General features: G+C 36.1%; 1 protein-coding gene and 1 pseudogene across 8 annotated transcripts in view; one reads left to right on the forward strand and one right to left on the reverse strand.

Annotated features, from left to right (window-relative positions):
- FUT8 (fucosyltransferase 8) overlaps nt 1-23,929 on the forward strand; it is a 324,832-nt gene that overhangs the window by 199,332 nt on the left and 101,571 nt on the right. For all 8 annotated transcript variants that reach the window (XM_036120194.2, XM_036120190.2, XM_036120191.2 and 5 more), the window contains 2 exons: nt 18,823-18,938; nt 19,055-19,217. In XM_036120194.2, coding sequence (XP_035976087.1) covers nt 18,823-18,938; nt 19,055-19,217 — 279 coding nt within the window. The remainder of the gene's footprint in view (nt 1-18,822; nt 18,939-19,054; nt 19,218-23,929) is intronic.
- LOC118553222 (cytochrome c oxidase subunit 7B, mitochondrial-like) lies at nt 11,582-11,948 on the reverse strand (annotated as a pseudogene).

Below are 23,929 nucleotides of genomic sequence, written 5' to 3' on the forward strand. Positions count from 1 at the left end.
CACAAGCAGTGGGAGTGGGAGAGGGAGAAGCAGGCTTCCCGTGGAGCAGGGAGCCTGATGCGGGGCTCGATCCCAGGGCCCTGGGATCATGACCTGAGCCGAAGGCAGCCGCTTAACAACTGAGCCACCCAGGCGCCCCTAAAATGTCCAAAATTTTTACAAAAACCTGTATTTTGAGCATTTTCTTATATTAAAAGTGTTCGTTCTTAATGAAAAACATGAATTTGGAAAAACAAAAAAACAAAAACAAATGCGGCAATTTGATTTTTGAAAAAGTAATTGTATTTTCCATTTACTCATATTTCAATTTCATAAGTGCTTTATTTTTCACCTCTCACTGATCTTTCACTTCTCACTGTAGCTGGCTACAAACAGAGCTTTGTTGTTTTCCCTTCCCTTTACCACCTTCTTTTTTTTCCCCTTGGCTCTGATAAATAGTGATTTGTTTGTTTATTTATTCAAAAAATATTTATGAAGCAATTACGGTGTGTCAGAGAATGTGTCAGATGCTAGATATAAAATAGTGCCCTCACAGATTTGAATGTAGCAGAGAGGAGAAACAAGCTTTTACCTTAAATATGTGGTTATAGAAACAACCAAAATCACCATCAGTAGGGGATGGGTTAAATAGATTATGATGTTTGTGTAAAATGAATGTTTTATAGCTCTGTGTGTGTGTGTAACATTTTTAGAAAAATGGCTAAGACACTGCCAACAGTGATTGCCTCTACTGAGGGTCCATGGGGACTGGACTTGTTATTCATTATATATAATCTTGTACCTTAAAAAAGAAATAAACCTCTAGTCATATATTATATTTTCTTTTTTTTTTTTAAAGATTTTATTTATTTATTTGAGAGAGAGAATGAGACAGCATGAGAGAGGGGAGGGTCAGAGGGAGAAGCAGACTCCCTGCTGAGCAGGGATCCCGATGCGGGACTCGATCCCGGGACTCCAGGACCATGACCTGAGCCGAAGGCAGCCGCTTAACTGACTGAGCCTCCCAGGCGCCCCATATACTAATATTTTCAAAGAAACTTTATGTAAATAAGATTTCAGAAAAATTCGCGGTACAATGAATAAGCAAATAAGCAATTACACTTTTGTCAAAAAAAAATCTGGAGGTAAAACCTTCAATTTTTAAAACAATCACTCATTACCTTAATTTGTATGTTTTGTCCAAAATGCCTTCTTTTAACAGGGGTGCTGTTGTCACGTTTGAAGTAAGCAGAGACAACTATCAGTCTAGATTGTTCTGTTTTAGGCTGTTGGATGATGAAAGAATGGTCTAATTTACACTTTCTATTTCACTTGTCAAAATAAACTTGGTCACAGATTTCCTTGGAGAATTGAGCCTGAGACCTCTATTTAATGTTGATATTATAGTATCACAGAGCTGGATTTGGATACAGATTATCCCATGTGATTATTCTGTTAAAACTGATGTGGTTGCTTGACCCTTCTATTTCTTCTTGGGTTCCATTTCTAATTTCTGCACATTAGGTAAAATGGGTAGGTATAATGACAAGAAGCAGTTCATTTGAATAAAATGGTATTTTCTCTCAAAAGAGAGAAGGCCCAGCTCTTCCATCTAATTTGACAGACCCTTGGCAAAGCTTGACATTTGAATAAATGTAATTTTTTTGCGCTTTTGCTGGGAATATTTTAGTCCCATGAAATTCTAACTGAAAAAATATTGAGCATCTATGAGTTATTGAATATAATGCCAATTTTCAGCCAGTTTAGTTCATATTTATAAATGGTCCAAATTTATGTTAGTCTTAGTGGTTTATTGATAGGGTGCCACTATTACAGATTCTCTTTATAAACTGTATTCTTTCTTTTTTTGTTTTTAATTCTTTTTATGGTAGGAGCTCTTGTCCCATAACCAAAGTTTAGGTAGATGATGAGTAACTATGTTGGTTAATCTCTTTTAAATAAAGGACAGCCCACTTGATATTTTTATAGCAGTATTGTAATATGCAGTGTTGCCTGATGCCAGAAGTTGAGAGTTAAATAGCATTAATGATGAGCATCTACCCAATTTTTATCTAGTTTTTTAAGAGATGTCTCTGTAATTAATTAAAGAGTATTTTTAATACATACATGAAGCACAGAAAATAATGTAATTCCATGTCCCTGTCACTCCTATTGAATAAGTGTTGAGATTTTGCTTCAGATTGTTAGAAAAAATACAGATATTACTCCCTTCCTCAGTCCCATTTTCATTCCTCCCTTCCCAGAGGTAATCACTATTCTGAGTGTCATATATACCTTCTGTCCATACTTTTATTCTTATATTATGTATGTGTGTATGAAAGCATGCTGTTTTATGTGTTTTAAAGATTTATATGAATGTGTCATACTACATATGTATGTATTCTGTGACTTCTTTCATTCAACATTGTGATACTTGTGCAGGATTTTGCATAAGTCGTACTTGGAGATAGACCCATTACTCTATTGATAAATAGAAAATATCTCCTTGTGCTAAAGTCTCTCTAAGGTGATTTCCTGGAAGGACATATGCTCAGTCTTAATATATGGGCATCCTTGACTTTGAAGTAATTTCATGGCTATTTTATAAATGGATTGTTCTACATTTACCTCTCTACCTTATATTATATGTTATAGGCTGAATTGTGTCTCCCCTGGCCTTTATATTTGTATGTTGAAGCCCTATCCCCCAGTAGCTCAGAACGTGATTATATTTAGAGTAGGGCTTTTAAAGAGGTTATTAGTTAAAATGAAGCCATGAGGAATGTCCCTAAAACAATCTAACTGGTGTCCTTATAAGAAGAGGAGGATGCTTGGATACACAAAAGAGACCTCAGGGAGTCACTCACACAGAAGAAAGACCATGTGAACACACATGAGAAGGTGGCTATCTACAAGCCAAAGAGAAAGGCCTCAGAGGAAACCAAACCTTGATTTTGGACTTTAACCTTCATAACTGTGGGAAAATAAGTTTCTATTGTTTAAGCCACCAGTTCATGGTATTTTGTTATGGCAGCCCTAGCAAACTAACAGAGTAGTTCCAAATACTGCCCTATATCCTCACCACCATTCAGTATCGTACTTTTTAATTGTTGTCAGTCTAATAGGTGAGAAATGGTATCTCTGTTTTAATTTGAATATCCTAGTTAGTAAAATTTTAGAGTTGATCATTTCTCAGGAGTATTAATCAGTAAAGTCCTTTTCTATGAAGTGCTAGTTCATATACTTTGCACATTTTTCTATTAGTTTTTTTCTTTATATAATCTAGATTAATAATTAGCTATTTTCCATTCTCTTATGTACATCTATGACTTGCATATAAACTGTATTGCATAGAAATTCCTATTCAGGGCAGTCAGATTTATCAGTTTCTCTTTTTATTTATGGTTTGGACTTTTAAAATCTTCCGGGTTTTTTTTTAAGATTTTATTTATTAGAGAGAGAGAGAGAGTGAGCTCGTGTGTGTGCATGGGGGGGGGCGGGAGTGGCAGAGGCAGAGGGAGAGGAAGAAGCAAACTCCCCGCTGAGCAGGGATTTCCCCAGGTGGGGCTCATCCCAGGACCCTGGGATCATGACCTGAACCTGAACCGAAGGTAGACGCTTAACCGACTGAGCCATCCAGGTGCCCCTGGACTTTTAAAATCTTATTTTTTAAATTCTTCTCTTTCCCAATATCTTGAAGAATGTAAAATTTCTTCTAAAATTTAGAAGTTTTAATTGTCAGATTATTTTTCACATTTTCCAAGTAGGAAGCCAGATATCTCAGTGATCGTTTATTGAATAATTTATCTTTTCCCCAGTAATTTAGAATGATAACTCTGTCATACATGTGGGATCTGTTTCTAGGTACTTTATTCTGTTCCATTAGTCTGTTTATCTGACCTAATGCCAATACCACACTGTTTTAATGTATTAATTATTATTTTGCAAAATTATCTAGTCTATTTGAGGCCTTTGGTTTTTCATATGAATTTTAGGATCACCTTGTCAAATTCAATTAAAATTTTTTGGTAATTTTTTATTAGAATTGCATCTAATATATAGGTCAATTTGGGGAACAATTACTTCTTCAGAAAATACATGGGTTTTTTGCCCTCATACAAATCATGTTGCTCTTTTGTTAGATTTATTCCTTAGTACTTGATTATTTTTTAGTTACTATTTTAAATGTGATATTTTTTAAAGATACATTTTGCAATTTGTGCTTATTGTTGTTTAGGAACATTAAACTAATTTTTATACCTTAATATTGTATCTAGCAATTCCCCTAAACTCTTTTAGTATAATTAATTTGTAGATTATTTTGAATTTTCTACATTAAAGATCATATCATCTGTGAATAACACACCGGTTTCTTCCTTTTCTCTGCTTGTCTTCCTTCTTACTACATTGGCTAAGACTTCAGCACAGTGGTAAATAGAAGCAGGGAAGGGCAGACATTCCTTCTTTTGTTCTTAACTTTAAAAGGAATACTTTTGATTATTTGATCCATGGAATGTGATATTTACTATGAATTTATGATAGATACACCTTATCAAGTTAAGGAATTTGCCTACCATTCCTTGTTGTTAAGAATTTTATAATGATGCGTATTTTTTTTTAAAGATTTTATTTATTTGACAGAGAGAGACAGAGAGAGAGAGAGGGAACACAAGCAGGAGAAGCAGGAGAGGGAGAAGCAGACTTCCTGCTGAGCAGGGAGCCCGATGGGGGGGGGGGGGGGGCTTGATCCCAGGACTCTGGGATCATGACCTGAGCTGAAGGCAGACGCTTAACAACTGAGCCACCCAGGTGCCCCTAAAATGATGGGTATTAAGGAGGGCACGTTTTATAATGAGCACTGGGTATTATGTGCAAACAATGAATCATGGAACACTACATCAAAAACTAATGATGTACTGTATGGTGACTAACATAACAATAAAAAAAAAAGAATTTTATAATGAGTAAATTTTAAAATTTGTCAAACGATTTTTTTCCTGTTTCTATTGAGCTTGTAATTTTATTTCTTTAATTTGTTAATGCAATGAATTTACATGAATAGCTTTTCTAATGATAAATCAATCTGTTATTCTTGGATAAAGTATGGGTAGTCATGATGTAATTTTAAATACATTGCTGTATTTGTTAATATAACACTTCAGATTTTGAAAATAAGATTTAAATTGAATTGGCTTTTTTATTTTCCTTTTCTTGATCTTTATACTCCTTTTATATCAACCTCATACTAATTTCAGGAATGGAATTTTAGAGGATCCTCTCTTAATATAATCCATAGAAAACTTCATTTCAGATTAACTGTTTTATGAAGATTTTTATAACTCGTATATAAAAATGCCTAGGGGTGCCTGGGTGGCTCAGTAGGTTAAGTGTCTGCCTTTGGCTCAGGTTGTGATCCCAGCATCCTGGGATCAAGTGTGGCATCAGGCTCCCTGCTCTGCGGGGAACCTGCTTCTCCCTCTGCCTTTGCCTCTCTCTCTGTCTCTCATAAATAAATAAATAAAATCTTTAAAATAAATAAATAAATAAAAATGCCTGGACCTAGAATTTTTTTCATTCAATAGATTTTGACTAGTGATTCAATTTGTTTCTTTTTAAATACATTTGGTAATTTAATTTTTTCTAGAAATTATTTACTTTTTCCATGTTTTTAAGTTAAGTGCCTGAATATGTTTATAGTATTTTGTGATGAATTTTAACATTCCTGGTCTGTGTTTATAATTTTCTTTTCATTCCTAATATTATTTGTGCCTAGGTTCTTTCTCTTAATTCAGATCTTTATTGTTCCAACATTCATGGCATAATTGTTGAAAGTGTTTAAGAAAGGCAACCTGTTTTAAATATTGAATATATTTCTGATGATAAAAGTTTAATTTTTCTGAGAGCGCTGTATAATCATCCCACTTAGGCTACAAATTCACTGTTTTTTCATATTCTGACTAGAAAGTAAGAATGTACTGGTTTTCATATTTTTGGACAGATCCACTGAATTCCTTGAAGAGTGGGGCTTATGTTTGGGTATTAGTAGGGCAACTTCATGTTTTTTGTTTTTTTTTTTTTAAGATTTTATTTATTTGACAGAGAGAGACGCAGCGAGAGAGGGAACACAAGCAAGTGGAGTGGGAGAGGAAGAAGCAGGCTTCCTGCGGAGCAGGGAGCCCGATGCGGGGCTCGATCCCAGGACCCTGGGATCATGACCTGAGCCGAAGGCAGCCGCCCAACCGACTGAGCCACCCAGGCGCCCCGGGCAACTTCATGTTTTAATAAAGATTTTTGTCAAATGTTTTATTCAGGAGAATTTTAAAACTTTTGAAGTATACAACAAATCTCAGAAAAACCTAACCTGTAGGCATTTTTACTTTTTTTCCCCAAGTTTTTATTAAATTCCAGTTAGTTAACATACAATATAATATTAGTTTCAGAAGAATTTAGTGATTCAACACTTATATACAAAACCCATTGCTCCTCATGATAAGTGCACTCCTTAATCCCCATCACCTACTTCACCCATCCCCCACCCCGCTCCCCTCTGGTAACCATCAGTTTGTTCTCTATATAGGTAAGAGTCTGTTTCTAGGCATTTTTAAAGGCACTTTAAATATGGAATGAGGATCATCTGCAGGAAGCCCAGTTTCATATTTAGGACGTCAGCTATAAGCAGTGAACCAGGATAGCACACAGTCTATCAGCCAAGTCCAATTTCAGCAAAGTCCAATTTATCCATTTTTTTTTCTTTTACAAATCTTGCTTTTGTGTCATATCTAAGAAAACTTTGCCTAACTGAGGATCACAAAGGAATTTCTTATTTTCTTCCAGAAGTTTCATTGTTGTAAAAGCTGTCCTTTTTCCAGTAGATTGTCTTTGTGACTTTGAAAAATCACCTTTACATGTACATGTAAACCTCTTCCTGGACTCTCTTCTGTTTCATTGGATCTCTTTGTCTATCTTTATTGCTAGCAAATCACTGTCTTGATTATTGTAGCTTTACAGTAGTAGATCTTGATATCAGATGGTGTTAGTCTTTCATTTTCTTAGTCTTGTTTAGATGTGTTTAGGTTATTTTAGGTTTTTGCATTTTCAGTTTTTTCTAAAGAACCAGCTTTTAGTTTCATTGATTTTTCTCTGTTGTTTTTTCTTATTCCCATTTCATTGATTTCCTCTCTGATCTTTATTATTTTCCCTTTTCTACTTAATTTGGGTTTCATTTGCTCTTTTTCCCTAAGTCCTTAAGGTAGAAGCTACAATATATAATCTGCAATAAATCCCATTCGTTGTATTTTTCAGTTTAGGCATTTTAATTTTCATTTCTCAAAGTTCAACTTGGATCTTTTTTATGTTTAATATGTTTTTTATCTCTTCCTTCTCTCTGTTTAACTTTTGAACAGATGAAATGTGGTCATAATAACTGTTCCTTATCTGCTAGTTCTAACATCTATGTCAGTCCTGAGTTGGTTTTGCTTGATTGATCCCCCTTATTTTGGATTATATTTTCCTGTTTCTTTGCATGTCTAATAATTTTTTGTTGGATTTCAGACATCATTACCTTTACCCTGTTGCTAACTAGATACATTTGTGTTTTTCCAAATATTCTTTTTTTTTTTCTTTTAAAGATTTTATTTATTTATTTGACCTAGAGACACAGCAAGAGAGGGAACACAGGCAGGGGTAGTGGAAGAGGGAGAAGCAGGCTTCCCGTGGAGCAGAGAGCCCAATGCGGGGCTCTATCCCAGGACCCTGGGATCATGACCTGAGCCGAAGGCAGATGCTTAAGGACTGAGCCACCCAGGTGCCCCCCCAAATATTCTTAAGCTTTATTCTGGGATGCAGTTGAGTTACTTGATAATAGTTTGAGCCTTTGGGGTCTTCCCTTTAAGAAATGTTAGGCAAGACCCAAGTAGTGTTTGGTCTGTGGCTAATTCCCCCACTGATACCAAATCCTCTGAACATTATACCCAATGCCCCATGAATTATGAGGTTTTCCAGTTTAGCTGGTAAGATCAGGAAATGTTCCCAACCCTGTATGAATGCCAGGCACTGATTTCATTAATTCTTTTAGAGAATTATTTTATCAGCCTTCAGCAGTTTCTTTACATACATGTGCTGATTGTCAAGTGGTACCTATGCATATCTCTGGAGTTTTCTCCCTGTTCAGCTCTCTGTTCTATGGTACTTTGGTCATCCAAACTCTAGCTGTCTCAGTTTTTTAGACACAGTTTCATCATTTCAGAAAATTTATCAGGATCCACCTGAATTCTCCTTCTCTGTAGTCAGGAATTTCTCTCAAGGCAGTAAACTGGGGCAATAGAAGGGGTGTCATCATTTGTATTTCTTCTCTGGGGGTCACTGCCCTTTGTTGTCTGATTCCAGTGTTTTTTCACTTTATTGGGATATAATTGATAAATAACATTGTGTAAGGTTAGGGTTACAACATGGTTTGATACATATCTATATTATGAAATGATTACCACTAAAAGATTAGTTAACACAACCACCTCAACTCTTTGAAATTTTCAAGTATACAATACAGTATTGTTAACTGTAGTCACTATGCTGTACATTAAATTCCCCAGAATTTATTCATCTTAGAATCATAAGTTTATACCGTTGACCAACATCTCCCCATTTTCTCCACCCCTCAGCCCTTGGCAACTACCAGTCTACTCTCCATTTCTGTGAGTTTTGATTTTTATGTTTCACATAAAAGTGAGGCTGTACAGCATTTGTCTTTTTCTTTCTTACTTAGTTCATTTAGCATAACGCCTTCAAGGTTCATGTGTATTGTTGCAAATGGCAGTATTTCCACCTTTGTTAGGGCTGAATAAGATACCAGTGTGTGTGTGTGTGTGTGTGTGTGTACACCCAATGCCAAGACACACACACACCATATATACCATATATTCTTTATCTGTTCATCCTTCAGCAGACACTTAGGTTTTTCCCATGCCTTGGGTATTGTGAATAATGATGCATTGAACATGGAAATGAACATGTTTCTTTGAGATACTGATTTTATTTCCTTTGGATATATACCCACTAGGATTACTGGATCATATGGTAGTCCTATTTTTAAATTTGTAAGGAATGTCCATACTGTTTTCCATAGAGACTGAATCAATTTACATTCCTGTCAACAGTGTGAAAGTTTCCCTTTTCTCCACATCCTTACTAGCACTTGTTATTTCTTGTCCATTTGATGACAACCATTCTAACAGGTGTGAGGTGGTATCTCGTTGTGGTTTTCATTTGCATTTTCGTAATGATTAGTGGTGTTGATCATCTTGCATGTACCTTTGCAAATGTTAGCCATTTATATGTTGACTTTGGAAAAATGTATATTCTAATCCTTTACTAATTTTTTAATCAGATGATGATTTTTTTTTTCAGTTTTCAGTTTTTGCTACTGAGTGACATGAGTATTTTATAGATATTTGATATTAGCCCCTTATCAGATATATGGTTTGCAAATATTTTCTCCCATTCAATAGATTCCTTTTTCATTCTGTTGATCATTTTGTTTGCTGTGCAAAAGCTTTTTAATTTGACGTAGTCCAAGTTGTTGGTTTTTGCTTTTGTTGCTTATGCTTTTGCTATCATATCCAAAAAATCATTGCTAAGACCAGTATCAAGTTTTAACTTTTGTTTCCTTCTAGAGTTTTATGGTTTCGGGTCTTTTACTTAAGTTTTTAATCCATTTTGAGTTAAATTTTATGAGTGGTGGTAAGATAGGGGTCCAATTTCATTCTTTTGCATATGGTTATCCAGTTTTCCCAGCATCATTTCTTGAGAACTATCCTTTCCCCATTGAGTATTCCTGGCTCCCTTGTTGATTATTAGCTGACTGCATGTGCAAGGCTTTATTCCTGAGCTCTTGATTCTGTTCCATTGGTCTGTATATCTGTTGTTGTTTGGGGTTTTTTTTTTAAGATTTTATTTATTTATTTGATACAGAGAGAGAGACAGACAGACAGAGAGCAAGCACAAGTAGGGGGAATGGCAGGCAGGGGAGAAGCAGGCTCCCCACTGAGCAAGAAGCCCGATGTGGGGCTCGATCCCAGGACCCTGGGATCATGACCTGAGCCGAAGACAACTGCTTAACTGACTGAGCCACCCAGGTGCCCCTGCGTATCTGTTTTTTTATGCCATGCCATACTGCTTTATATTCTACAGCTTTGTAATAGTGTTTGAAATGAGGAAGTGTGATGCCTCCAACTTTGTTCTTTCTTAGTATTGCTTTGTCAGAATAGTGTCTTTTGTGTTTCCATACAAATTTTAGGATTTTTTTTTTATTTCTCTGAAAAATGTCATTAGAATTATGGCAGGGATTGTGTTGAATCTATAGATAGCTTGGGTAGTATGGATATTTTACAATGTTAATTTTTCTGATTTAAGAACATGAGTATTTTTCTATTTAGATCTTCTTTCATCAAAGTCTTATAGTTTTCAGTGTACAAATCTTTCACCCCCCTTTTATTTCTAAGTATTTTATTTTTTTTGGTGCTATTGTGAATGGATTTTTTAAAATTTCTTTTTCAGATGTTTCATTATTAGTGTATAGAAATGTAATTGATTTTTATGTTTCTTTTGTATCCTGCTACTTCACTGAATTTATTGATTAGTTCTAACAGTTTTTTTGGTGGACTCTTCAGGATGTTTTATATACAAGGTTATATCATCTGCAAACAAAGACAGTTTTACTTTTTCCTTTCTGAATTGGGTGCTTTTTATTTTATTTTTTTGCCTGATTGTTCTGGCTGTGAGTTCCAGTACTGTGTTTAACAGGAGTAGTGAGAGTGGACTCTTTTGTGTTGTTCCTGATCTTAAGAGGAAAAGCTTTCAACCTGTTACCATTGAGTATGTTAGCTGAAGGCTTGTCATATATGGCCTCTTAATGTAGAGGTACATTCCTTCTATACCCACTTTGTTGAGAAATCTTACCATGAAAGAATGTTGAATTTTATCAAATGCTTTTTCAGAATCCATTGAGATAATTACATGATTATTATAGTTTGGCCTATTAATGTGATGTATCAGATTTAATCACATATATTGAACCGTCCTTGCATCCTAGGAATGAATCCCACTTGATCATGGTATATGATCCTTTTAATGTGCTGTTTTGGTGTGCTAGTATTTTGCTGAGAATTTTTTTATCTGTATACTTTAGGGATATTGGCTTGTAGTTTTCTTTCCTTGTAGTGTCCTTATCTGGCTCTGGTAGCAGGATAATGCTGACCTTGCAAAATGAATTTGGAAGTGTTCCCTTCAGTTTTCTGGAACAGTTTGAAAAGGATTGGCATTAATTTTTTTTTTTTTTAATGTTTTGTAGAATTTGCCCTTAAAGCCATCTGGTACTGAACTTTTCTTTGTTGGGAGATTTTTGGTTGCTTGCTCAATCTTCTTATTCATTATTAGTGTATTCAGATTTTTTTTATTTCTTGATAGATTGTATGTTTTTAGGAATTTACTCATTTCTCCTAGGCAGTCCAATTTGTTGGCATATAATTATTCCTAAAGTCTCTTACAATTCTTTGAATTTCTGTGGTACCAGTTGTAATGTCTTCTCTTTCATCTCTAATTGTTTTTAAGGTTTCAAATGTACTTTATTTCTTCAATCATGCCATATTTTAATGGGTCCACAGTACTTTTACTTGGCATCAATTATGAGTTGGTTTTGAAGCAATTCAGTATTACACCAGCTGGGATGATTACTGATCTCTCCATTCCTTTGGGTTGACTCTGCCAACAGGAGACAGGTTCCATTCTATTCCAATTTGTGTTGCTGTATATGCCCATACAGCAACACAGAAAATGGCTCTACTAGCTAATACAGCATTGCTATATTTGTCAGGGAAATCAGGTGTCCCTTTCTGGTGGCTCTATCTTGCCATTGTTTGCTGAATGCTTTGAACTTGGAGACAACTTAGAGCATTTTTGGCCATGGGAAACATCATGAAGCTGAAGACAAAACGGTGGCAACTGCAGCTATTGGTTAGCTACAATTTCGTGCCAAGTCCCCTTGCAAAGAGCCCTGAAAAACCTCTAATTTTTTTTTTGTCTTTTTTTTCTTGGTAAATCTAGCTAAAGGTTTGTCAGTTTTGCTTATCTTTTCAAAAAACCAACTTTTAGTTTCATTAAGCTGTCTTATTGTTTTCCTCTTCTCCATTTCATTTTCTTTCTGCTCATATTTTTGTTATTTCCTTCCTTCTGCTTATTTGGAATTAGTTTGTTCTTTTTCCATTTCCTTAAAATATAAATTTAGATTGTTTATTTGAATGTCTCATTTCTTAATATAAGTATTATCACTATCAACTTCTGTCTTAGATCTGCTTTTCTGTATCCCCTATGTTTTGGTATGTTGGTTTTCCATTTTCATTTGTTTCAAGATATTTTTTTATTTCCTTTTTGATTTTTTTCTTTGGCCCATTTTTTCCTCAGGAGTGTGGTTTTTTATTTCTACATATTTGTGGATTTTCCATTTTTTTCTCCTGTTACCTAGTTCTAGTTTCATACCATTTGGTCAGGAAAGATACTTGGAATGATTTCAATCTTCTAAATTTGCTAAGACATTTCTTGTGACCTAAAATATGATCTGTCCTGGAGAATGTTCCATATGTGCTTGAATGTGTATTCTGCTGCTGTTGGTTGGAATGTTCTGTATGTGCCTATGAGGTCAATTTTGTCTAAAGTATAGTTTAAATACAGTATTTCCTTATTAATTTTATGTTTGATCAATCCATTGTTGGAGGTGGGGTCCCCACAGTAGTAGTAGAACCTGCTATTATTGTTGTCTGTTTCTCCCTTCAGATCTGATAATAGCTGCTTAATATATTTAAGTGCTCTAATGTTAGGTACATATATGTTTACAATTGATATATACTCTTGGATGACTGATGTCTTTATCATTCTATAATGAACTTCTTTGTCTTTTGTTACAGTTTTTTGACCTAAAGTCTATTTTTTTCTGGTAGTATAGTTACTCCTGCTCTCTTTTGGTTACCATTTTCATGGAATATCATTTTTCATTCTTTCACTGGAAGCCTATATGTGTCCTTAAAGCTGATGTAAATATTACCAGCAGCATATACTTAGATTTTTTTTTTTAATCCATTCAGCCACTCTATTCCTTTTGATTGGAGAATTTAATCCATTTACATTTAAAGTACTTATTGATAGGTAAACACTAATGCCATCATATTAATTATTTTCTGGATGTTTTGTAGTTTTTCCCCTTTCTTCCTCACTTGCTATCTTCCTTTGTGATTGATGATTTTACTTGGTAGTATTCTTTGATTGTATTCTCTTTATCTTTTGTGCATCTACTGTTGGTTTTTGTTTTGTGGTTACGATGAGAGTTACATGAAACATCTTATAGCTATAATAGTCTATTTTAAGCTGATTACAACCTAACTTTGATCATCCAAAAAAACCTCTACCATTTTACTCTCTCCCGACATTTTATGTTTGGATGTCACAATTATATCTTTTTATATTGTATAGGGGTTAACAAATAATTGTAATTATAGTCTGTCTTTTAATTTTTATACCAGAATGAAATGATTAAAACACTACCATATTACAGTATTGTAGTATTCTGAATTTAGTTATATACTTTCCTTTACTATGGGTTTTATATTTTTATATGTTTTCATGTTACTAATTAGCATCTTTTCATTTCAACTTAAAGAACTTTTAGCATTTCTTATAAGGCTGGTCTGGTGGTGATGACCTCCCTCAACTTTTGTTGCTCTTGGAAATTCCTTATCTCTACTTCATTTTTGAAGGACAGCTTTGTCAGATGAAGTGTTCTTTGTTAGTAGTATTTTTCTTACAGCACTTTGAGTATATTATCCCACTCTCTCCTGACCTGTAAGGTTTCTGCTGAGAAAGCCACTGATAGCCTCATGGAGGTTCCCTTGTATGTAAAGATTTTTTTTTCTCTTGCTGCTTTTAAAATTTTCTGTCTTTGATTTTAGATAGTTTTATTATAATGTGCCTTAGAGAAGATTTTTTTGGGTTGAAACTTTAAAGGGGCTTTCAGGCTGCATGAACTTAGATGTCCAAATCTCTCACCAGATTTGGGAAATTGTAACTTTAAATAAGCTTTCTGCCCCTTTCTCCTTCTCTTTTCCTTCTGGGACTCCAATAATTATAGATTGTTTCTCTTATGGAACCCCATAATTCATACAGTCTTTTTCATTTTCTAAATTTTTTTCTTCTTGCTCCTTTAACTGGATAATTTCAAATGACTGCTTCAGATTCACAAATTTTTTCTGCTGCTTGGTCAGATCTATTGTTGAAGCTCTCTATTGAATTATTCAGTTCTGTTATTGTATTTTCCAGCCCTAGAATTGCTTTTTTGTTTTATTTTTTTTATGGTTTCTGTTTTTTTGTTGAACCTTCCATTTTGTTCATGTATTGTTTTCCTAATTTTGTTTAGTTGCCTATCTGTATTATCTTGTAGTTACCAAATTCCTTTAAAAGGATTGTTCTAAATTCTTTTTTATATAGTTAATAGATCCTTTTTTAAATTTTTAATTATTTATTTTTTTAGATCTTTATTCCTTTAAGGTTAGTTATTAGAGCTTTATTAGTTTCTTTTGGTGGTGTCATGTTTACTTGATTCTTCCTGATCCTCATAATCTTATGTTGGTATTTGCTCATTTGAGGAAACAGTTTCTTTTCCAGCCATTGTAGGTTTGCTTTGGCAGGGAAAGACCTTCACCATTCAGCTCAGCTGAGGGTTCTGCAGGCAGCTGCTAGCAGCTTCTGGCAAGCAGTGTGTGCCATCAGGGTCTCTAGTTAGGTGGGACCAATGTCTGTGCCTCTGAGGTTGGTGGGGGGGAACTGCCACTGTTCTGCAGTCAGGTGGGTCTGATGGCTGGGCTCTGCATTCAAGCATAACTGCTGGCTTGTGTCTGTGTTCAGGCAGAGCTACTTGCTGGGCTTTGCAATCACATATGGTTGGACAGGTTGCAGGTTATGTTTCCTGGCAGGGTGGTATTGCTGGTTGCCCTCTGTGATTGGGCAAGGCCACATGCTGAACTCCGAATTTGCCTCTAGTCAATTGAGTCCCCAAGCTGTGCCCCCTGGCTTGATGGTGCCACTGGCTGGACTCTACATTCAATTAAGGCCATACACAGGGCTTTGCAACCAGATGGGAACTCAGGCTGTGCTCCTTGATCAGATGGGGCTGTAGGCTGTACCCCAAGTTGGATGGGGCTGCAGGCTAGGCTCTACAATTGAGCAGGCTACTGGCTGTGCTCTGCTGTTTGACAGTGTCTCTTGCTGGGCTTCCTGGTTGGGAATGACTAGCAGCTGTACCCCACAGTTGGATGGGACTGGAGGCTGTGCTCCATGGTCAGGCAGGGTTACCTTCTGGGCTCATTGGTCTGGTGGAGCCACAGGCTATGCTTTGTGATTAGGTGGGGTGACTGGCTCTGTATTCTGTCTGGGTCAGTCTGCAAGCTATGCCCAGCAATTGGATGGGGCTGTAGGCTGTCTGTGCTGTTGGATAGAGCTGTCAGGTTGAGCTCCAGAGCTGGAAGCTATGCTCAACAGTAGGGTGGTGCTGCTGGGGTTGGCTCCCTACCTGAATGGAACTGTAGAATGGGCTGTGTGGCTGCCTGGGATCCCTGGCCAGGATTCCCAGTCAGGAGCTGCTGGAGGCTATGGAGGCTATTACTTAGACGTTTGATGGGGCTACTGACTTGCTTCACTGCCTAGGCAGGCCATAGGATGTATCGTATGCTGCCCATGGCTGCCTGGCATCTTTGGTCAGTCTTCTCTGTTGGGTGGGACTGGAGACTAGGCCCAGCAGTTAGGTGTGGCCAGTGACTTGTTTCTCTGCTTTAGTGGGCCATAGGATGTGCTGCATAGGCCCAGCAGCTTAGGGCAGGCTTCCTGCTTAAGTGGGGCTGGAGGCTATGCTCAGCATTTGATCAGGGCTGCTGACTTGCTTCTTGTGTAGGTGGGGCTCCTCACCAAGGTATCCCTTTGGCTGGGGACCCAAACCAAGAAGAACTGCCATTTAAGCTCCCTGGCCAGTTGGAGGCACTAGCTCAGCTCTGCAAATGATCAGAGCCAGGGTCTGGGATCTCTACCCAGGCCCCACAACTAACAGGAATGCTGTTGGCCAAGATCTGCACGCTTGTTGCTATGGGTCCCTTTCCCCTTCTCTAACTGTAGCTGATTCTCCCAGTAGTCTCTGTGAGGCATTGCTTAAGTGGAGCTCCCAGGAGGCATCAGGGATGCTAGGGAAGCTTGATGTCCACCTTGCACTCTTCCTTTTCTCACTGGAGAAACTGTAGTGAGCACTGCACTGACCTGGGGGAGGAACAATGCAGTCATAGTGAAACTGCTCCTCTTACCTTATTCTAATGAGGTTTTTCTCGGGTTTGTGGCCCAAGTGGATGCTTCAGCCTCACCACCATATTCTGGGAACTCAAATCCCAAATATACAGATAATGTCCTTGCAGATTGACTCTTTTCTGGATGGGTTTTGGAAAGAATAGTCCTTATTGTGTACTTTTTTTACACTGGCTTCTCCATTACTTTTATCTACAGTTTATCCACAGTTGGATTAGATTATTGTATATTATAATGTAATATAAATTACTAATTCATGTATGTTTTATTAAAATTATATTGGATTTAGTACTTAATGGAAATCTGCTGAAATGATTTTATGCTGTTTTTTCTTACCTATTTTACACTAATGTTTTTCCATCAATATATGAAGAAATGAGATAAAAAGGAGAAGAACCTAGACATATCTTTGTATTGTCTGAAATTTTCTATCGTTAAGGTATGTTCTGGAAAAGGACATTCTTGTCCTATGGCATATTGCTGTCAAAATAAATTCCAAGAGGTAGTAGTTTTATTCTGTTTTCAAATTATTTCCTAGAAATCAGCCATCTAATTCAGAAAGAGATTAAAAGCCAAATTTTAAAAATTATATACCAGGAAATGCCTCATTTATGAATGTATGCACATTTGAGCTTATAAATTGGGTAATTGTGCACCTAACAACTCTATATATTTTATCATTATTCACTTTATATGTATACAAATGAAGGCTTTGTAATTCAAATTTTGTAGCCTGGGATACTCATGATTAGAGAATCGTTATTTTTCATGCTGCTGTTCAATATTAATGCATACAATTACAGAATACCTCATTTACTCTGGTAGAGCTATACCAAGAGCTTCTTTACTAAACATGTATTCTGAAGTGGTATAGGTAAGTAAGAGTTAATTTGGCTTCCTCTGCTATATAAAAAAGTGTTCGAAAAGGAATAAGAAATCTGTATTGGAGTCTTTGCATCAAATGACTGAGTTGACATCTGAATTTAAGTTCTGCCAAGTATATTTTAAAAATTGTTTCCTTAAAATGATTGTGATAAGGATACCCCAGATATTTTGAGATTACAGCTCATCTCTAAAATGATTGAGCCCAGATACAATAGTCCTGAAAGTTTATTGCCAAATACTGTGCTAAGTACTTTTATAGATTTTGGAAGAAAAATCAGCCATTATTTAATCTTCACAATAATTATGCAAATGTATATATACAGATGGATGTATGGATGTATATGTGTACGTGTGTTAGTTTTCTATTGCTGCTGTAACAGATACCACAGCCTTTGTGGCTCAAAACAATAGAAATTTATTCTCTTACAGTGTGGGAGCTGGAAGTCTGAAGTGAGTTTTACTGGGCCAAAACCAAAGTGTCAGCAGGGCCATATTTCCTCTGGGAAACTCTAGGGGAGAATCTGTTCCCTTGCTTTTCCGGGCTTCTAAAGTTGCATTCCTCATATTTGTTGCTCATGACCCCACCCTCCATCTTTAAAGCTAATAGCCACACCATCTTCTCCTCTTTTACAGTAAAATCTCCCTCTTATAAGAACCTTTGTGATTACAGTTAGGGCCCACCTGGATAATCCAGGACGATATCTTACCCCCCATCTCAAGATCCTTAACTTAATTAATCACATATTTAAAGTTTCTTTTGCCATATAACATAGCATTTATAGGTTCCAGGATTGGGATGTAGATGTCTTTTATGGCTAAAATGGAGTACAGAATATTGCCAAAGTCATATAAAAACAAAACATGTTAAGAACAAGTCCTGTTTGTAAGTTGTACAGATAGGTTGATAATATAAACAAGAGATCCTGGAGTTCCTCTGCTATGTTCCAACATTTTATGTTGTTGACTGGTATTTTTCATTTCTGATGGAAACAAACAGGACATTAATCTTCAGGTTTTTTTCCTGATATACTTCATCTCCTAGTCTTGTCTTACCCTTCTATAAAACCAGTACTTAGTAATCTAAGGTCATGAGTTCATGAATTGGAGCACAGATTTACATAGCCTGATACTGTGGTTAATTCAGAAATAATTTGTATTTGCTATTTAAGCACAGGAACATGTTCAGATACATGCTTTCTTATTTCCCTTAAGCCTTTTTGTCACCCTCTCCTTCACCTTTGTTGCTCTTGACACTAATGAAGAATTGACCTCTTTGCTACTGATGGTGTTTTTCTAAGTAATATGATGAGAGTTTTTAGGACACAGTTCTAAAGATTCCTTTATTCCTAGAAGATCATAGATTTCTGAGCTAGATTATTTTTTCTGTTTTTGTTCAGTATCATTCCATTGTTTATGCTTTATCCTACACCTTTGGAGAGAAAATTTTATTTTGTACTTCTAATATATGGTTTGTGACTTCTAGAGTTACCGAGAAATATGTTGTAGCAAAGTAAACTTTAATTTTGTTGCATAATTTATAAGCTAAATGTTTACATTTTCTTTTTTGAACTACAGGATACCAGAAGGTCCCATTGATCAGGGGCCAGCTTCAGGAAGGGTTCGTGCTTTAGAAGAACAGCTTTTGAAGGCCAAAGAACAGATTGAAAATTATAAGAAACAAACTAGAAATGGTAGGTGATTATGCAGTGTTTTGCCTCTTTAATATGTTGATATTACCACAAATAATTAAAGACTTTCTTTCATCAAAATGTTGGGAATATTGATACTATTTATTCTTTGACTGCAGGTCTGGGGAAGGATCATGAAATCCTAAGGAGGAGGATTGAAAATGGAGCTAAAGAGCTCTGGTTTTTTCTACAAAGTGAATTGAAGAAATTAAAGAATTTAGAAGGAAATGTACTCCAAAGACATGCAGATGAATTTCTGTCAGATTTGGGACATCATGAAAGGTGCTATTCTTTTTTTACATTTCACTTGGGCTTTGGTAAAGATTATAATCTAAGAATATAAACTGGAACTTCTGTTAATTTCCCTGCTGAATGGTAAGTGATACCTACCATATTTAGGAGAAGAGTACCTGAGGTTTCAAGGACAGTAATTCCCAAACGTAGTTCATCAACTAAAACATATCACTGGAAAATATTATTTAAAATGTATTTCTAGGGGCACCTGGGTGGCTCAGTCGGTTAAGCAGCTGCCTTTGGCTCAGGTCATGATCCCAGGGTCCTGGGATCGAGGCCCACATCGGGCTCCTTGCTCAGCAGGGAGCCTGCTTCTCCCTCTGCCTGCTGCTCCTCCTGCTTGTGCTCTCTCCCTCTCTCTGCTCTCTCTCTGACAAATAAATAAATAAAATCTTAAAAAAATTTTTTTAAATAAAAATAAAATGTATTTCTAGAAATCTTTTATTGTTATGTTAATCACCATACATTACATCATTAGTTTTTGATGTAGTGTTCCATGATTCATTGTTTGTGCATAACACCCAGTGCTCCATGCAGAACGTGCCCTCTTTAATACCCATCACTAGGCTAACCCATCCTCCCACCCCCCTCCCCTCTAGAACCCTCAGTTTGTTTTTCAGAGTCCATCGTCTCTCATGGTTCGTCTCCCCCTCCGATTCCCCCCCTTCATTCTTCCCCTCCAGCTATCTTCTTCTTCTTTTTTTTTTTTTCTTAACATATATTGCTTTATTTGTTTCAGAGGTACAGGTCTGTGATTCAACAGTCTTGCACAATTCACAGCGCTTACCATAGCACATACCCTCCCCAATGTCTACCACCCAGCCACCCCATCCCTCCCACCCGACCCCCCACTCCAGCAACCCTCAGTTTGTTTCCTGAGATTAAGAATTCCTCATATCAGTGAGGTCATATGATACATGTCTTTCTCTGATTGACTTATTTCGCTCAGCATAACACCCTCCAGTTCCATCCACGTTGTTGCAAATGGCAAGATCTCATTCCTTTTGATGGCTGCATAATATTCCATTGTATATATATACCACCTCTTCTTTATCTATTCATCTGTCGATGGATATCTTGGCTCTTTCCACAGTTTGTCTATTGTGGACATTGCTGCTGTAAACATCGGGGTGCACATACCCCTTTGGATCCCTACATTTGTATCTTTGGGGTAAATACCCAGTAGTGCAATTGCTGGATCGTATGGTAGCTCTGTTTTCAACTTTTTGAGGAACCTCCATCCTGTTTTCCAGAGTGGCTGCACCAGCTTGCATTTCCACCAACAGTGTAGGAGGGTTCCCCTTTCTCCGCATCCCCGCCAACATCTGTCGTTTTCTGACTTGTTAATTTTAGCCATTCTGACTGGTGTGAGGTGGTATCTCATTGAGGTTTTGATTTGGATAGAAATCTTTTTTTTTTTTTTTTTTTTAAAGATTTTTTTTTTTTTTTAAAGATTTTATTTATTTATTTGAGACAGAGAGAATGAGAGAGAGAGAGAGAGCACATGAGAGGGGTGAGGGTCATAGGGAGAAGCAGGCTCCCTGCCGAGCAGGGAGCCCGATGCGGGACTCGATCCAGGGACTCCAGGATCATGACCTGAGCCGAAGGCAGTCGCTTAACCAACTGAGCCACCCAGGCGCCCTGGATAGAAATCTTTATATAATAAGCCCTAAGTAAACTCTGAAGGTAGTGATGTCAGCCAGTAATACATTAAAATATCTTCCTGTAAATTTCCTTCATATACAATCAATAATTGGAGTATGCAGTTTTTACATTACAGTACATTGGAAGTCATACTGAGGCTGGCAGTTATGTTTCTAATTCAGACATTAAAAACTTTAAAATAGCACCTTTTTAGGATTTCTAATTAAAGGTTAACAGTTTTTTGATGAAAGGGTGCATTCTTTTAATTATTTTTCTACTTAGTTGCTAGAAATAAGAATCTGAAATCTCCTGTTAAGTTTATTTCTCCTGTTTACACATTCCTGAAAATATGCAGTTTATCTTCCATAGAAAGGAAAACCTTTTGGTACTGGTGTATTCATGCAGAACACAGTGTATCTGAGAATCATTATAAATAAAATGAAACCTGTCCTTATGCCTATTATATATACAAGTCTATATTCCCGGTAGGATTCTGATGGCAATTACTGTCTCATTAGTGAACAGTAAAAGAAAAATTGTTGTATTAACACAACCTACCACTGTGAAGAAGAAAAGAATTACTCCACAACCAAGAGATTCATGTATATTAACATCATTAGCAATATTGTACAGATTTTGAAATATTGTTGTGCTATTTTAAGTGAAATTATAAATAAAATCCATCAGTTTATTGGAATCATCTTAGCATTAATCTACAGAAGTAAGCATAAATTTCAAGAGGCATTCAGCCCTCCCTTTGAAAGTTTTAGCCGTACTTAGATCATCAGACCAAATGCTGACTATATCCTTATTGCTTCTCTACCCTAAAGCTAATTCTGGGCATCATGATTCTGCTAATTGGAGCTGTGTGCTTGTGTGCTTTGCTTATCGAAGCTTTATAGGAAAATGTAGATCTGAAGAGGATTTGAGTTGGGTAGACTAGGCGGCATTTAAAGGAGAATTTTGGCTATTGAATTCTTAGTGTTTAATTTTAAATTTTGAGTGATTTAATTAAAGTACTTGAGAATTTAACTTTCAGGTCTTTTCTAAATTAAAATTATTATTTAAAGAATTATTTTGTGCATATATTTTGTGACTGTATGTAGAAATGGAAAAATACGTACAAATGTAAAAAGTGGGCCCTAAAGTTGATGTAAATCAATGTTAAATTTTTTGTAAGTTGAATTTTGTTTTAAATATATTATGATTCCTGACACTACCTTTTAGTATATGTTAAATAATACTATTTTACTGAAAACAAAAATGGAAAGGTACCCAAGGTACCCCAGTCAATTTCTTTTGCTATCTAAAGCAGAAATTCTAAGGAACTTGGGATGTAACTTCACAGGGTAGTAATTTAACTTGAGGCAGCTGTATCAGAATGCAGTGAGACAATAATGAGCAAAGCATAGCCAGACACTAGAGAAATAACCCTAAAGTTACGAATGTACAAGTAGAGAGGATTTGTATGTATGCGGAATATGCCATCTTACTGATAATATTCAAGATTTTTAAGTATAAGAATTAAAATTAAAACAGACTTTTGTGTTTGCCTCTGGTGATTTTTACATTACACAAAAATCCTCATTGCATTTTTACACTTGCCCAAATATAGTGTATAGGTTGTCTCTGGACTAAAAGTCTGTGTTCTCTGAGAAATCAGTTAGAGGTTGAGTTGATCAATGTTTTTGTTCAGCTTTCCCTATGAATCACTTTTGTCAATTTTTAGTTCAGAAAGACATCAATTATAGGTAACAAATTTATGGGCTTTTGTTTTTTCGAAAGGGTTTTTTTTTTCTTTCTTAAAACTTTGTTCTGATAGAAACACTGATCCTCTTTTTTTCCCCCTTTCTAAATCAGTTTTATTGTGACATAATTTAAATACAATAAAATGTATGTATTTTAGTCTATATTTCTATGAGTTTTGACAAATGCTTGCAGTTTTGTTACCACCACCACAATCAAGATACAGAACATTGCTACTACCCTGACAAATTTCCTCATGCTCCTTTGTAGTCAGCACCTTCCCAACCCCAGTCCTTGGCGGTCATTAGGTCTGTTTCCTGTACCTATAATTTTGCCTTTTCCAGAATTTTGTGTAAATGCAATCATTATATTATGCAGCTTTTTGAGTGGTTTCTTTCACTTGGCGTAATGCATCTGAGATTCACCATGTTGTTCTGTGTATTGGTAGTTCATTCTTTTTATTGCTAAGTAATATCTCACTGTATGGATATACCACCGATAGTTTATCCATTCACCAGTTGAAGGACATTTGGGTTGTTTACTTGTTTTGGTGATTATGCGTAAAGCCACTACAAACATTAACATGCATGTTTTTGCAGAAACATGTTTTCATTGCTTTTGGATTAAATATCTAGAGCGGGATTTGTGGGTCATGTGTTGAGTGTCTCTTTAATTTATAAGACACTGCCAAACTAGATTTTCAAGTGATGATTTCATTCTAGCAATTGCATATTACCATACTTCATAGTAATACAGTCAAATTTACCTGCTGCTTTTGACATCATTGATCATGAGTTGACTGTGGCCTCTTTCAAATAGAGGAAAATTAACAGTTTAGAGTGATGATTTTTGTCATTGTGATTTTATTATTTGTGTAGTAGTATGGGTTCAGTGCTTGGATTTATAACTATACATATCTGTCCCTCAACCTCTGCGGATATCATGGAAAATTCTGCCTTATCACCATCTTAGGTTGCCCAGAGACATATTTAACTTAATCACTGTTGCTTTGGTTCTTTTTGCATTTCTTATATTGCCAGACACCAATGTTTATGAAGTAATTCCTGGAGCTACTTCTTTTCTGATTTTAAATTATAGCAATTATTAAACTTCAGACTGAAGGACAGGAGGGCTTACAGGGCTGATGAACTATTTCTCAATTTAGTTGACTGAAATTACTGAGAAATTATCTGGTGAAGCAGCACACCTCATTGCTCTGGCCTGGTCTGCATCGTCCCATTATCAGTAATATATAAAACGCTTTGGTAAGACTGAGGTGAGATATTTCCCAAGTGATAAATGATACTTAT

The sequence above is a fragment of the Halichoerus grypus genome, chromosome 8, assembly GCF_964656455.1.
Source record: "Halichoerus grypus chromosome 8, mHalGry1.hap1.1, whole genome shotgun sequence".
NCBI lineage: Eukaryota > Metazoa > Chordata > Mammalia > Carnivora > Phocidae > Halichoerus > Halichoerus grypus.